The following is a 17,607-nucleotide window of genomic DNA, read 5'->3' as shown; positions in this document are numbered from 1 at the left end:
AAAAAAAAAAAAGAAAATTAGACCCTACAGATTCAAAGACCCAATTAAAAAATGGGCATCTGAGATGAATATATACTTTTCAGATGAAATACAAATGGCAAACAAATACATGCAAAAGTGTTCAAGATAATTGGTCACTCGAGAAATGTAAATTAAAACAATATCAAGATTCCATCTCACCCCAGAAAGAATGGCTAACATGAAGAAGTCAGCCAATTCTTTCACAGAGATCAAACTGGTCAAGCAAAGGCTGTGACTCATCCAGATGGCTGTCACTGACTAAAATCTACATGGTGCTGTACATGGTTCCAGGGTAAATCCTCAGGGGATTTAACTGACCTTGTCAGACAGCAAAAGTTACATTTTTAGTTATGTAGGTCTTGCTTTAACTTGGTCTTAAATAACCAGCAGAAAAATGTAACTACAAGGTATAAAAATAAAGCTATATTCATATGCTGAGCTGTAAAAGGCTCTAGTCAACAACTTCTGACAATTGCCAGATGTGCTGATAACTCACTACTATTATGGACTATTAGACTATATTGGGTTATTTCGCTGAATTCAAGTACCTACAATATTTGGACTGGTATCAAGTATGAAAGGGTCCTTTAAAGACTTCTCCAATACAGCTTCTCTAACTGCAATGGAACACACATCTCTGACAAAACAAAACAAAAAAAGGGGATATGTTTGGAGCCATGGAAGCTAGGTAATCGATCAAATGTATTGGTAGGACTAGAACTCAGTAGCTAAAGCAAACAAGCCACCTCAGTGCTGAGATAAACATCCTGTCTGGCTAAAGTCAGCTATTAGTTACTAGGAAACCTTGCGTTTCAAGTTCCTAATTTTTTTTTTTTTGGTGGAACCGGGGATTGAACTCAGGCCCTTGCGCTTGCCAGGGAAGCGCTTATTCCACTGAGCCATCTCCCCAGCCCCCTCCAAGTTCCTAATTTTGCAAAAGTGTAAATAAAATACCATTTTGTTGTGAAAAAAAATATGTATACACAAGATAGGGTAGATATATAGCTACTTGCTCTTAGTTCATTGAGAAGAAAGGCTTGTACTACTATTGTTTAGACAAGATATCATGTCTACATCTTGTCCTCTGAATAGCTACTACAAAGACAACAATATGCAATGTATTAATTATGGTAACTGTCCTACTAACCTATTTTGAAACTGTTTCATTGCTATTTTATCTTTTTTTCTCATTAAAATGAATAAAAAATAAACAAAAAATAAAGAAAAAGTCAGCCAATAACAAATGCTGGAGGGGCTTTCAGGATAAAGGATCCCTTTCCACTATTGGTGGGAATGCAGACTGGTAAACCACTATGGAAATTAGTGTGGAGATTCCTCAAAAATCTAGTATTGGAGGTCCCATTCAATCTAGCTATTTCCCTCCTGCTATTTTTCCAGAAGAACTGAAAACATCATACCACAGTGATTTATGTGCACTCGTCCTTATAGCAGCACAATTTGTCATGGCTAAATCTTGGAAGCAACCAAAAAGTCCATCGACTGAGGAACAGATAAAAGAAAAGTGGTATTTTTACACAATGGAGTATTATTCAGTTATAAAAAGGATAAATTTGAGGCTTCTATTGGTAAATGGACAGAACCAGAGACCTTACTTTTAAGTGAAATAAATCAGACCTGCATGTGCAAACACTGTATTGTCTCTTTAGTGTAGAACCTGAGGAGTAAATAAAATCTGAAGAGTGCAATAGATACTGTGAAAAGGGAATGAACCAGTTCAAAAGGTAGGATTTACTGAGATGAGGAAAAGGACAGGAGAGGGGGTGGCAGAAAGGGATCTATCTATCTATCTATCTATCTATCTATCTATCTATCTATCTATCTATCTATCTACCTACCTACCTACCTACCTACCTACCTACCTACCTACCTATCTATCTCTATATCTAAGCTATGTCTATATCTATATCTATAAACGGGATGATTTGGGTAATTGTACTATGGATTTCTGCTGGTCTATGGAAAGAAGCAGTAATGCTGAATTGTTTTGTCTTCTTTTTTTTCATTTCCCACCCCCCTTTTCCTCTCTTCTTAATTTCTTTTCCTTTTTTTTTTTTGGCAGAACTAGGGATTGAACTCAGGCCCTTGCGCATGCCGAGGAAGCGCTTATTTTACTGAACCTAGCCCTCTCTTCTTAATTTCTTATAACTTTTTTCTTTTTTTTCCCAATTTTGCATGCATATATATGGCAATCTGAACAACTAATATGAAGACAATGCTATTTAATACAACAAATACTGTCAAATTCATACTGTTTAGTGAAACTCTGTATCAATTATATTTTTTCTTTATTACTATTTGTATTCTTTTTTAAAATAATTTTTAAAAAAGAACATTCACAACAATCTGTTTTGTAGAAGAGGAAATGGAAACTCTAAGAAAATGAGAAATTGTCCAATTTTATATACCTATGTAGTGAACCATAGTAGTGAAACTAAGGTATTTATGGGTTTAAATTTGTATTTTTTGTAACATATCATTCTTCCTACACTTCAAAGCAACCTAAAACTCAGTGTGCAACAGCTTTAGGGTTAGTCTTTTGTTAGTCTCTGTCTCTAAAACACTGTCCTACATATTGTCCCCTTTTGTGCTACATCGAATTATTACAACTTGTCACCTGATTTTGAAATCTCAGAGTCAAACTGGATCCTATTTTTCCCTATAATCAATTACAAAATCATGGTGATTTTAACCTCCCACATATCTTTCAACCAGACTTCTACCAATCTAAATCTTTTAGCACTTTAAAGACACTATTTCATGGCCTTATGGACTTACTTTGGAGAGAAGTCCATATAAATATGAATAGTCATTCCCCACTGACTATGCTATGGTGTTTTCCTCTGTCTGTGTTCAAGATTTTTTACCTTTGGTTTTCAGTAATTTCCTGATGATATGCCTGGTTGTAAATTCGTCAAACTTACCCAGTTTGGAGTTTATCTGAGCTTTTTGGATTTGCCAGTTTCTATCTTTTATAAATTGGGGGAGTTTTCTGGAATTATTTAGTTTTTTGCCTAATTTTCCCCTTTTTCATTTTGGAAATACAATCATTCATATGCTCGACATTTTGAATTTTCCCATGGTTCTGTTGCTCTATTCATTATGTCATTTTTCTTCAGACTGAATGATTTCTATTGATATCTTCCAACTTGCTTTTTCTTTCTGCCATGTTGTACTATATTTCTATAATTGAGTAATAAATTAATACAAATTTAGTAGATTAAAGCCACACACATTTATTGTAATGGTTACCATGGGACAGGAGTTCAGACAGGGTCTCACAAGACAGCAGATGAGCAGTCAGCTGGGTTGTACTATTATCTGGATGCTTTACTTGGGAAGAATCTACTAAAGCTTAATTGTTGACAGGATTCATAGCCATGGCTTTAGGGGAAAGGCTTTTACTTCCCACTGGCTGGCAGTGGCAGCCATTTTCAGGCTCTGGAGACTTCTCATAGTTCTCTGTCCCATGAAAATTGCTTCTTCATAGTTGGCAGAGTGTACGTATTTCACTTCACAAAAATTTGAATCCCCATTTTAAGGCTTTCATCCAATTAAATTAGTCCTACCTAGGATTATCTCTTTTTAAATTTAGGATTTTAATTACAGCTCTAAAATCTCAGTTTTGCCAGCTGCTTTAAAGTATATGTGTTAAATATGAGAATTCCAATATTTAGTTCCCTAGAAGTTGGCATCAGTTTATCTTTTCTATGGTGTTTAGAATTGAACCTACAGCCTTTTCAGTTAGCTATACTTTCAGGTTTTTTTTTTTTTTTTTTTTTTTTTTTTTTTTTTTTTTAGACAGGGTATAAGTTGCCCAGACTGGACTTGAACTTGATCATGTCTCAGTCACTCAGTGTGCTGCGAATAACCCTTTTTCCCCTTAGAGTCTTAAATTTTAGGCAATTTTGGGTTATGTTTTGAATACTGTTAATGATACAGGTGGAGACTCTGGATTCTCTTGATAGTTCAAAGAGTATTGATATTGTTGATTTAACAGGTAATTAACTTGAATGAAAACTGAAAACTTGGGCTGGGGAGATGGCTCAGTAGAATAAGCGCTTGCCCAAGCGCAAGGGTCTGAGTTCAATTTCCGGTTCTGCCAAAAACAAAACAAAATCCTGAAAACTACTGAGAAAATTTGTGCAATTCAATTCTTTTTCTCTCTCTTTCTCTCTCTCTCTCTCTTTTCTTTTTCTTTCCTTCTCTCTCTCCCTCCTTCCTTTTCAGTTCTTTGAACTGTTCATTTAGCTCTGTGCATGTATGGCTCAGTCAATCAGTTGGGCGAAATTTACATGTATTATATAAATTAAAATGTTCCCATTTTAAGGTTTTTCCCTTTCTAAATTTGTCCTCACCTTCTTGCAGCCTTTGTTGCCTGGGCTACCCCCGCACTGCTGTGACCCTTGCCGACAAAGCACAGCCACAAAAGATAGAGAAATCTGGCAGATTACTTGACTGAAGTTTTGAATCCCTAAAATCTGCCTGCCTTTTAGTCTCCAGAGCCCTCAGGTAGTTCACTGGTCTTTATTCAGAATTTATAACTGTTATTTACCGAAACATTAATTTAATAGGTATTTATACCAGTTAAACCTTCTATTAGTTTTAGTTCAGTTACTGGTCAGTGGAGATGGCACTGTACAGTGCTTGCTTGATTTATGAACTTAATTCTTTTCTTGATTCTGGTTGTAAACCAAATTAGATGAGAAATGAATCAAATTCAATGGTTAGATTCAATGTTGACCATTTGGGGAAATTTGATTTGATTTTTATCCAATTCAGTTTGCAACCAGAATTGTGAAAAGGAATAAGTACATAAACCGAGGCACCTCTGCATTTGGTTTGGGTAAATCAAAGCTTCCCTTGAATCTGAGCTGCATATAAAAATCACATACCCAGTGTCTAGAGTCAACTGTATAATATAAAACTTTTCTTTGAAGACAAAACTGTTGGTGGTTTTTGCTTTCATCCAACCTGATCTGAGTGTACTAAAGTGGAATGTGTGGTGGCATCTATGATTCTATGCAGCTGAAACAAGCTCAGTTATTCCCTAAGAAATAGTTTTTAGGGTCATGCTAGGAATGCCTGTCATTCTGGTCTTCTAAATACATACTGCTTGTCATGTCATACCAATTACTGCCATATTGTCTCTCAAGTAAATGTTTGATTTAAAAAAAAAGAGTAATAAATGAAAACAAGAGATAAGAAAAAAAAGGCATAGGACTGTCCTGCTACAGTGCTGTATATGGATAGATTTCTAAATTTCTGTGTAAAAATATGTAATTCTTTATTCTTATTTTTTAAATTTAAAAAAATTTATTATTCATATTCTGTAGAGACTTAAAGTTTAGCATATCAATACTTGATGGAAAAAACCTGTTCGATTTTATGTCTAAGATGTTTGATATTCAGACAGATAATGAGGTTAAGCTCAACTGTCTACATTGTAGGGTAATAACAATAAGCTTCTCTTCTGGAGGGTTAACAACTTAAGTTTGCAGACCAAAAGTTAGAGAAAAAGAAGGGCTGCAAGGACAGCCAACATCTTGGCCCTACCCTTTCAAGATCATTGAGGACTCAGAGCACAAGAGAACCTGTACTGTAACATCATGTAACTCAGTTGGGTCCCAAATTTTCTGATCAAGGAGATTATTGGGGCAAAGAGGAAAGTGATCAATGATGTAGAGTGTGCCTCAGGAGAGTCACATGGAGAGAATACATTCTCTCAGGCTTTCACAGGGAGCAAATTGGTCAAGCAATGGCCATGACTCATTCACATGGCTGACACTGACAAAGGATGTACAAACTGTGGTACAGAGTTTCAGGGTAAATCCTGAGGGGATGTGACTGACCTTGTCAGATACAAAAGTTACATTTCTTGTTATATAGATCTTGCTTTATCTTAGTCTTAACCATCCAGCAGAAAAGTATAAAAATGAAGTATAAAAAGTAAAGCCATATTAATATGCTGAGCTATATAAGGCCCCGGTCAACAACTTTTGACATTGCTAGTCCTACAGATAACTCATTACTATTATGGACTACTGCACTATATTGGAATAGTTTGCAGAATTCACATGCCTACAATATTTAAATGACAATGGAATACCCATCTCTGACAAAAAAAAAAAAGGGAATACAAGTGAAAGACCATTTTGTATCTGTATATTCAAAATAGGATAGATATACAGCTACTTTCTATTAATTCAATGAATAGAAAGATTTATACTAATACTGTTTGTGGACAGGATACCATGCCTGAATCTTGTACTATGAATAACCACTAAGAAGACAACAATATGCAATGTATTAATTACTGAAACTATTCTAGTAATTGGTTTTGAAAGTGTCTCACTATTTGTTTCTCAATAAAATTATTTAAAAAAAAGAAATAGTTTTATTCTTTCTTAGTTCAGACAAAAAACTGTTGTGGGATATTCAGTGTTATAAGTGATTTTGCCTCAAACTATAAGGAGAGTTCATAATTTTTCAATCCTAAAAGGGTGTTCAGCTCTGGATTTCTGGAACTGGTTATGTCTATGTTTCTTCCCATCCTACTGGGACTTAATGTTGTTAGCAACCTCCTGTGTGGTTCTAAGATATCTTGACCTCTTTGAAACCTTTCCAGGTGTTACTGCCACTTTCATGATCTCTGCAATACAAGCTACATTGTTTAGTGGAGTTAAGTTCTATGAACTTTAGAAATCCTCCCTGAGACTATGAAATGCCTAACACCCAAGGTAGCACAAAGCACAGATATAAATGTTCTTAAAACCAAGCTTGCTGGGCAGTGCAAGATATGACTTGGGAGTCTGAAAAAGGAACATTGTGCTCACTTGCGGGTCTCTGACTAGCTCCAGGTGCAGGCTGAAGCAAAGTGGTTAGTTTTTTTGAGTCTAAGATGTAACCTCTCATTAAAATACAGCAGAATTTGCAATTGTGGATGCAAGAAATTCCTTGAAGACCCTCTGGGTCCATTAAAGCATCTGGCTTTAGAGGGTCTGAAAACATACTTCAGTATACACAGATATAGCAAAGAGATACTGTTTTCTGTAAGTGTGATCTTAAGTTTTAGCAGTAAGCAAATTATAGTGATTGTTTCTCATCTTGAAATTTGTGTCCAGAGTATGCAATTACAAATTTAAAAAAAGTTAGCAGATACCTGTCTTATGCTTCCAGTTTGTCCCTGAATGGTTCTTACCATTTCTAGTTAGAGTTAAGATTTTGCAAGTATTGATATTCAAAGAAACCTATATTAGTCTAGTTTTAGACTTGCATGGTCTACTGTACAAGAGCTTTCTCATCTTTTTCTCTTAGACCTGTAGGCTAAGGGGTCTGTAGAGAGGCAAAAAATAGAATAGGGGCCTCATTAGAACTTCTTGCTAGTCCTGTGCCTAGAAGGAGTTAAAAACAAACTTTACTAAAGAAATACTCCTGGGAAGCAAGTCAAGGACTGGGGTAGAGAAAGAGAAAAACCAGATAAAGAAAGGCACCAATGGCCTTGGGAATTGTGCCAAGAGACCAGAAAAAGGGCTAACATGCAGAATACAGACAGAAAACCAAGTACACAAATGGTGAGTCATTCCCACCTCCAACAGAATATGGGAAAAAATGGGGAGGAGGGAACTAACTCTAAGGCAGTATATTTTCTCCCCCCCCCCACATACATTCACTCTAGAGTCACTGTATTACTCACTCTAGGGTCATTATAGAATACAACAGATATCCACATGCCCCCTTGCTAATTCTAACCTAGCCATGAATAAGGTACGCCCTTGCCAACTAGCTACCCATTCCAAAGGCAAGGCCCTGAAAGGTAGGTCAAGGACAAGTAAACAAATAGAAAAAAGCTTTATATGGACCACTGGAAGAAATCATATTAAACAGAGTCCTGGAATATAGTCCAGCTATGGCAAGTTCCAGGTATGTGCATGTAGTCACTGACTCTCTAAAAGCAGCTGGGGATAAAGTGCCCACGGATCCGCCATCTTACTGGAGTGCCTGTCCTGACTTTTTCTTATCAGGGTAGCCTGTCTTCTTCTTTCTCCCCCCCACTTTTTTTCCCTAATAAAGTGTTTTCTTTTCTTTAAACTTTGTTCCTCTCTAATTTTTTATTGGGGCTGAGTTTACAATCCTGGTGGGCTGCTTGCACAGCACAGCAGTAGTGCTTGTCCCTGAGATGGGACATTTTTGATTCTTTGACCAGGAGCTAAATGTGACAGAACCTTATAGCTTTACAGTTCTTACAAACAAATTATGATGCCAAAACCCAGGAGAGCAAGACAATGCTGTGGAACTCAAACTATGAATACAGAAACTCAAAAGGTAAGTTCCTTATCTATAAAATATGTACAACAAAGACTACAAACAACACAGGGATGTTTGAAAATAAAACTACTAATAAATACAAATCACCTTGAAAAGTGCAAAACAGTGCAAATATGAAAGGTATAGTAATTGACCTGGTTGTCAATTACTCTTTTCTATTGATCTCTTCCCTGCTCAGATACGTTACCCCACACTCCTGAGCCAATGACGCTGATACTTTCCTTTTCCCATCCTGGCTTACTGTTGAGGGACTTGTGAGTCATGGAGGGCTGTATGCACCTTTGCTTGACTGTGAGGAGAGTCAAGTTTCATTTGCTTTGCTTTTGTTAGATAAGGGGCTTGTTGTGTGTCTATGGGCAAAGTGCCTACAGGGATAGTGTAAAACTAACTACACATCATCACACAGCTATTCTAAGGCTCTCTGTCACTCACAGTCCACTTTTTGGAATGTAATCACCAGGAGAACTTTTAAAAGATCTAAAACATTATATAGCAAGTGTTGACATGGCTGAGATTAGAGATATGTTTTTCTTTTTTGTTGTTGTTGTTCTATATATGTACGCTTTCATTTTTGTAATCTGTAAGAAAAAACCCTTCGTTCTGAAACAAACAACTAAATACAATGTCCTTTATGGCAGAAAGGCAAATAATATAAAAACTCTAATGTGGAAATATCTTAAGAGACAAATTAGAAAATAAGGGCATGGGATTTCTCCTAAAAATATAAGTGCAATATCATATTGTATGACACATTTTTACCAAGAGATTTATGTAGTCTACTGTTCTGTCAGATATTTAATTAAATATATGAAAACAAGAAATATGATACTATATTTACCTTTCCAAATTTTATGAAACAACACTGTGGCAACTTGATGAAAAAACAAAAAGTTAAATGTAGCTATGGAGAAAAGAAAAAGGAAGATGCAGCCTAAGGGTAATATATACTCTTAAGCTGGTCTATAGACCAGATGGGAAAATTTGCTCTCTAATCTAATGACTTTCTTTTAATCATAAGCAGACAGCAGGCTGCCTTATTACCCAGATTTTAGAAATACATTATTCTTGAGAGTACTTCCTAGCATTTCTTTCATTCACTTAAGACCACATCTTTGTATTTAATTCATTCTTGTATTATCCCTGCAGGGCATATCTCTCTAATTATTTCCATCTAAAATGACAGGAAAATGGAATTATACTACTTGGAAAACAGAAATCCTTTGGATTACCTTTTCTCAGTGCTACTTTGGATCTAGTTTTACATTGTGCTCATAGCACCACAGATTGTAAGCTGTTTGCAAAGGGCATAGACTGGATATTGTCTTGCATTTCTAGTATTAGCATGTGTCTGGTAAAGAATAAATGAATGAATAATGGTGTCCAACACATAATGCTTTACTGTATACGAAGCACTAATATTCACTCATTAAGTCTTCATACCTAAAGGAATAGGAGCAATTTTATCTTCATTCTATATATAAGCAAACTGAGGCACGGAGTAAAGCATACTTCTACAGGCTGAATCTAGATCTACATGCTTTGGTTTTGGAGTCCAGTTCTTAGCCAACACATCCCATGTGCAAAAGGAAAATGCTCCATTCTAGGGGGAGCACAGGTACACTGGGCCCCATTTCTGAAGATTTCTGCATTTCTGTCAGCTGTAGTACACCATGTGGTTTCTTGGGAGACTTAAACAGGAAAAAAACTGGAGACAGGCATACAAATGCAGAATGTATGAATCCCTAACCTTAACAACTGCTGTGTTTGTAAGGCTGTTTCTCAAATACCTGTGGGGATTTGTGAGAGCGCCAGCTGTACTGGTGACTATGGAGACTCGCCAGGAGAATATTTTCATCGGTATCCACCTGGCCAAACCGCAGTGTCTCCTGTGTGTCATTACAGATCACAAAGTGGCTGAAGACCAACTCTTCCACCTCAGGGCATTTGTTCTGAAAGAGAAAGAAAATGAAAGCCAAAATGAAAGCCAGCGTGTATCAGATTAATTGCAAGATGTTTGGCAGCTGTCTGCCCAGTGGCCATTGTTACAACACTGAAACCCTAAAGGATCTGTTGTCATTAGCTCTGGTATACAAAGTACTTTATATTTCCAGGATAAGCACAGAAATTACCTTAAAGAGATCATAAATGTTCCAAGAATGTGTTTTGATTTATGTAGAATAAATCACACACACAGATGAATAAAAGAAAAATGAGATCCTTTAAATTTACATTTCTTAAAATGAGTTAACATCCTACAAAGAGTGCTGTACTGGGCAGTGCATGTTTCTGAGTAGAGTACTAGAAGCTAGAATTACCATGTTCCCAGTCTCCTAAGCTTGACAAACAGGACCAATCCACAAAGCCACAGTCTGTACCCTGCAGAAAGTAAGGATCACTTAGGTAATGCATCCCTGTGCTCCTTAAGGGGGAGCATGCATGACAGTGTGCGTAAATCTGCTCATGGAGAGATGGAAATACAACTGTGACACTCCTTATATTGTGAAGAGGGCTGAACATGCAAAACAGATCAACTCCAGAGTCAGTTTAAGCACGCTGTAGTTTTCGAGAGAAATAATGTTAGTTGAAAAACTGCTTCTAGTACCCATTCAGCTAATAGCCATCAATGAGCTAATATCCTTTATTAATCAGCTAAGATTCATCACATAAGTTATATATTCTCCTATTGATGCCTTTTGCTTGATCACATGGGGTCTCTACTGACTGCTGCTTTGTTATAGCAAGAACACCGGTAAAGTGATGAGTTGTTCTATGCTTATGCTCTTATCACTCTGGTTAGGTTATGGTATAAATAACCAAAAAATACTTTTGATAAACTAGAAGCATAGTTAAATGTTTATTTTGAGGATATAAGAAACAATCATAATTAACTAATTGGTTTGCAGATGAGAGAAAATAAGCAATGAATGCTTCTCTAGTTTGTCTCTATTTCCTGGCTATGGATAAAAAGAATGCCACAATGTTATACTCTACTGTTTGTCACTTTATTGAAGGGAGAGTTAAGAAATAGTTCAGAAGGGTTGTGATTCAAGGGATTAAGAGGCATGATGCCAATAAAGCAATTAATAAATGAATCTGAGGAGGCTGGTGAGACAGCTTAGTGGACTAAGCACTTGCTTAGGGGCCAGGGTTTGATCCCTGGCACTGCATGCTATGCTGGCCCCACCCCCAGGTGCACTGAGCCAGTGATGGAGTCCAGGTGTGATGGCACACACCTGTAATCCCAACAATAGGGAGTCAGAAAACAGGAGGATCACTACGAGTTTGAGCTATAGTGAAACCTTGCACAAAAACAAAAACAAAACAAAACAAAAACAAAAAAACCCCTGGAACCTAGCTGGAATGGAAACTAGATCTAGAAATTCATCAAGAAATAAAGTTCCCTTGGAAAACAACCCACTACTACTCATGAAAAATTCCCCTAAAGTGGTTCAGCAGTATTGTGTGGTTGCAGGTAGTGAAATGGTCCTGATATGTTTTGTTCTTCTAGAGGCCCTTGAGAACTTCTAAGACCTCTCTCTATTATCCAGGTATTCTCACCAAAACTCTCACTGTGGAGCTGAATCATGCTTGAAAGCCACACTCATTGCACAGTCCCCCCCCCCCCACATCTGGATGAGACCAGAGCACTTATGATCAACTACCTGTTGTCTACTGTAATGCTTTCTGTTGTGCTTTTGATTATTATGCATTTGATCAATAATGCTTGCTTTTTGGTTTTAGATATCTACTCTTAGCCAGTCCCTGTCCAAGCTCTGGCTACATCTCAAGTTACTCTCCATTTGCTGAAGACATTTGTGGAGGACATCCTATTTCTAAAAGCCCTTTCCTACTCCCCACCAGTACTATACTCTTCTTTCAATATCAAGCTGCTTCCTACCTCACTCCATTCCCTCTATTGAGAACTCTTTCCCTCCAACTTTTCCTTGGCCAACTTAATTCTGCTTAGCTTTCAGGTTCCTATGGTAAGGAGCCTTCTGATATCTTCCCCAGATCATACCAGGCCTGTTTTCTTATATCTGTATGACACCATGTTTACCTTCAGAGTTCTTGAACCAATTCCCTCCATCATTAGACTCTGCTGAAGCAGGAATCAAATCTGTATTTGTGACTTTACCTCAAGTACTCAATCCAATTCCTGACATAAAAGTATTCAGTAAATCCAGGATACAAAAAAAAGTAGATCCAATTTTGGACATTATATATAACATAATTTATTAGAAAACATCAATTTTAAAAATTTCTAATTTCACACTTGGCAATAACTCCTATTAACATTTTGGTGAGTTTTCTTCAAGAATTTTTTCTCTTCTCAATGTCTTCCCTATATAATTTTACCTTCTGTATTTGTCTACAAACCTCTAATTAAACTGGAATGATAATATATAATCAGTTTTGATGAGATTTTTTCCATTATCATTACATAATCAACATACACAGCTCTCCTTATAAACATTTTTCTCTCTCTTCTACCCAACAGTACAAACATGAAGGAAAGGATATGATTCCAATCTCTCACTTAGTTATACATCCTGAGATTAAAACTCAGTTTTCATAATGAATTGGGATCAATCTCAACACAAAGGTTAAGTTACCAGATGGGGCTTGAGTCGAAAAAGAAAATCATATTACTTACCTCATCTTTAAAAACTGACCTTTAATAAATGATGAGGGTTTAAGGAAAAAATGTAAATTAAAGAACACAAGGGGCTTGTTTACATTTTTCTAAAGAATACTTAAAGTCCTCAGGGAACTGTTTCTCTACTGCTCCTTCATCTGTGGAGTTCATTATAATTCTAGTAAGTTTAAACATTTCTTGAAATGTTTTAAATTCTCTGTATATTATTAAAAAGTTGATATGCATTTAATGTGCCATCATGTATGCTGAGTCTTAGAATGCTCACTAGGATTTGTAGTTAGAAGATGGCTTATTTGTCTTTAGTTTTATGGGACATCGTTCAGGCATTTGCAATTAAGCAGAAATACTGTTTTGGTATAAGGGGAGACACATGAGTATAACCTTGATTTAAAAAATACTTTTTAACACAAAACTACAAATATGGCGTAGGAATATAAAACAAACTGAAAGTGGTATTTTGGGTCCTTAATCTGATTTCATATGATAGTTATAATTTATAAAAGAGGAGAAAACCTACAGCTAGAGAAATCAGACACAGATGAAGGGTTCTGTTAATCTCGGACTTGTGACCTAAAGGTGAAAGGCCAAAATGCCTCATTCTTCAACAATCTGGCTCATCCATACTGGGTAAAAATGACTAGCTCCTGATATGAATCTGATCAAAAGTATGTGGAGAATTCAACTCACTTATCTTGTTTATTAAATTCATTTTTCTCAATGGCAACAATTTATCATATGTAGGCATTATATACACGATAAAATCCAAATGTGGGAAACTAAACTCCCTAAAGAGGATAAAACCACATTCTGAAAATCTTGAAAACAATGAACTTAATAAACCTCTACCAGCCCATTTCAATGTCAAATGTCCTATAATTTCAAAGTAGTGCAGTTTTATATTTACTTTAGAATACACAGGGTTAGATGCCTACCACATTAAAACTTGGTGGCAAGTACCCTTGACAAGGGAGGAAACAAGAAAATTACAGCAACAATTACAGAAGTATATCCTCTTGTGGCTCATGTTAACATTGCCAAATCCCTGTATAAATCAGAACCAACTATTCATAGAATGTACCTGTCAGCAATATGCTACGTGACATATGGCTCTACTTAATCAAATATACAACTTCTTTAAAAAAAAAAAAAAAGAAAAACTAAGAATATTCCTTCAAGGCACTACGCTAGCCAGTCAGTCATTCATACTCTGATGTGGTTTAAAACATTTAAATATTTATGTACCATATTTTATTTATATGTATAGCTGTGTCTAAGAGAATATTTTTACCCAGAGAGGAAACTGATATTTGTGAAGGCCATTTCACAGTAGTTGCTACATCAGTCTTTTTATATGGCTCTGATAGCAAGACAAAAAATATTCCTGCATTAAATGCTCTATCAATGACTCTTTTATATTTTCTAGGTTTGTTTTTTATTAAATGCATTGTTCAAAATATGACAACCCCCACCCCGAAATTGGAGTCATGGAGTTTTTTTTCACATTGCTATTTGAACCAGCTGTAAAGATTTAGATCACACTAGCTCTTATTTTACGCATGTCCTTTGCAACAAGAAAACCATGGAATGCCCTTAAAAAAGATTTTAAAAATATGAAACAGATGTGTTATCTTCTTTCCCTTTGCTATTGTAGTACCATGTTGGGTAATTAATTCCTTAGTCTTGTATAGGTCTTCGTGCATATAAAGAAAACATTAAATTTTTCCATAAAGTTTAATTTCTATAAAAATTTTTAAGTTAGAGAACTAAAAATTCTTTTTTAGAATTGTTTATTCTAAAACATTTATTTCCATAAAATTCTTGTTATTCCCATAAAAATCCCCAATTGTTTAGTTATTTTTGTAAAAATTCTTAAGTTAGAGAACTAAAGCCCCTCCCACCTCCTCTGGTGTCCCTGTCTCAGCTAGGTCAGTGTAGGAGTCAGAATCGTCCCTCCTGGAGAGCCAACTCCACACAAAAGTACACTAACATAAACAAGGGATGGGGAAATGTTTCAGTTTAAATAGCAACCAAACATGGTGGAAATGCAACATAATCAGTAAGAAAGCTGAAGTGATTTGTTGTTAAACTACTGAATATATTATCTTTCAGACATTCTATGAAATGACTTCCATGACAGTAGACATAGACAAGTTTCCTATTCTCTTTTTGTTTCTTATGGTACTGGGGTTGAATCTAGGGCCTTCACACTGAGCTACATCCTCAACTCACTTTGTTCTTTTTTAGTTCTGGAGATGTTCTAAGCTATAGTCCCATTCCTTTTTAGTATATACTGTTTACATTCCTTGTGGGGAATTGGTACATATAGATAATACACCTTAATTCTTCTTTTTATCCCTTTTCAGTTCTTCCCTCTATCCTCCATCCATCTCTTGGTCCCATTTGGGTTTTTTTTTTTTTGGTACCAAGAATCAAACTTACAGCCTTGCTCTTACTGGGCAGGTACTGCATCACTGAGCCACATCCCTGGCCTTTTTTTTTTTTTTTTTTTTTTTTTTTTTTAAACAAGATCTCACTAAATTGCTGTTCTGCTATTGATCTTGTAATCCTCCTGCCTCAGCCCAGCAGAGTGCCATACCTAGCCAGGTTTCCCACTTGAAATGTGTCATTTGGCATAGATTTATACTTCCTCCTTTTTTAATATGGATAATTTCTGATACCATATACAAGTAAATATCATTATTCAAGAATCTTTAACCTAAAACTCTGTATCTAGTACTTTTTAGTGAATCAAAAATATAGAATGATGGCAGATGAAAAGACTAGGGTTATATCGTGCTCAAAGATTCCATCTCATTGCTTTTTTTTTGTTTGAGAAGCTTGGAATGCTCATTATCAGAAAGGCTTACAGGTTCTTCATTTCTATGATGGACACTCATATATAACTAAATGGACACTTTAGTAAGCCAAAGCTACACTTAGAAAAAATTTCTGGGCATATGTGACTTTCCACACAGGTGTGGTAGATTAGTCATAAAAATGTGGGCATGATCACTTACGCATGTGTAGAGAACCCATATTCTCCAAAGTTAAACAACTTGTATCACTTTCTCATACAGAGAAGGCCTCAGATACTATGTTGCCCATCAAATTCTTTTCTCTCTCATAATTTTGTATGTACTTAATGTATAATTAGAAAAGATAACATATAGAACCTAATAAAATATCCTTTGCAGCCAACTGTACACTGCTGTAGAATGTGCATACCTGCTGCCAAGCTTGTATCGCAGTGTTCAAAGAATGAACTACATGCTGTCCGAAGTTTGCAGACACAGAATCCACTCTTACGGTGCACTCAAGCAGCCTTCCCCCCGCATTGCTGGAAACTTCAATCTGTCCGGAGATGCTAAAGGGTTTTACCACAGTTTGCATTGTAACATTTCTGCACTCTAAAAGTTTACAGTCGGCTTGAGCTGAGAACCGAATTTCCTGGCAGACAGAACCATTATTCCACTGTCGAAGATACATGTGTGGTTCTCTGAAGGAAATAATCATGTATTCTATTTCAGATGGCACATTTCTGTCAGAAATGAATGGCTGTAAATACTGTGGCAAAGCTGTTAAAAAAAACAAAAACAGTAATTAAGATGAGGCAATATTTTATGGCAATAAAGAGTGAAAGTACATTTTTCCCCCATAATTTTATTGAGAAACAAATAGCAATGAGACAGTTTCATACCAAATTGGTAGGACAGTTTCAATAATTAACACATTGCATACTGTCTTCTAGTGGTTATTAGTACAAGATGCGGACATGATATCCTATTTATGAACACTATTAGAACAAATCCCTCTATTCATTAAAAGAATGTAACTATATATCTATCCTAACCATTTTGAATACACAGATACAAAACGGACATTCATCTGTATCCCCTTTTTTGTTTAGTTCCGTTATTTGAATATTATAGGTGTGTTAACTCAGCAAAATATACTAAAAGAGTCCAAGAGCCCATGACAGTATTGGGTCTTCTGCTTGACTGGCGATGTCAGAAATTGTTGACCTGAGTCCCCTACAGCTCAACATAACAGTATGGCTTTACTTCTTCTTTTTTTTTTTTTTTTTTCCCTTTGGCTTTACTTCCTATACTTCATTTTTATACTTTTCTGCTGGATGGTTAAGACAAAGATAAAGCAATACCTATGCAACAAGAGCTGTAGGTTTTGGGTCTGTGAAATCCCCTCAGGATTTTTCCTTAGATCCTGTACCTCAGATTGTATATCTTTTGTCAGTTTCAGCTATGTGAATGAGTCATGGCCATTGCTTGGCCAATGTGCTCCCCGTGAAAGCCTGAGAGAATGTTTTCTCTCCATGTGACTCTCCTTAGGCACACTCTACATCATCAATCACTATCCTCTGTGGCCCCATAATCTCCTTGATCAGAAAATTTGGGACACTACTGAGTTACATGACATTATAGTACAAGTTCTCATGTCCTGCGTCTTAATTGACCTTGGAAGGGTAGGGCCAAAATGTTGGCTTTCCATGAGGTGCAACTTTTTCTCTAATTTTGCTTTGCAAATGTAGGTTGCTAACTTTCCAGAAGACAAGCTTATGGCTATTA

At 36.1% G+C, this 17,607-nt stretch overlaps 1 protein-coding gene across 1 annotated transcript in view; it reads right to left on the bottom strand.

Annotated features, from left to right (window-relative positions):
• The window catches only part of Vps13b (vacuolar protein sorting 13 homolog B), an 881,657-nt gene that overhangs the window by 84,316 nt on the left and 779,734 nt on the right, over positions 1 to 17,607 (bottom strand). Inside the window, 2 exon segments of the mRNA XM_023699943.1 lie at positions 10,155 to 10,316; positions 16,250 to 16,599. Of these exon segments, the coding sequence (XP_023555711.1) occupies positions 10,155 to 10,316; positions 16,250 to 16,599 (512 nt within the window).

The sequence above is a fragment of the Octodon degus genome, unplaced genomic scaffold (assembly GCF_000260255.1).
Source record: "Octodon degus isolate 3935 unplaced genomic scaffold, OctDeg1.0 scaffold00118, whole genome shotgun sequence".
NCBI lineage: Eukaryota > Metazoa > Chordata > Mammalia > Rodentia > Octodontidae > Octodon > Octodon degus.
The sequence above is the reverse complement of the archived record's forward strand: the minus strand, read 5'-3'. Positions and strand labels throughout refer to the sequence as shown.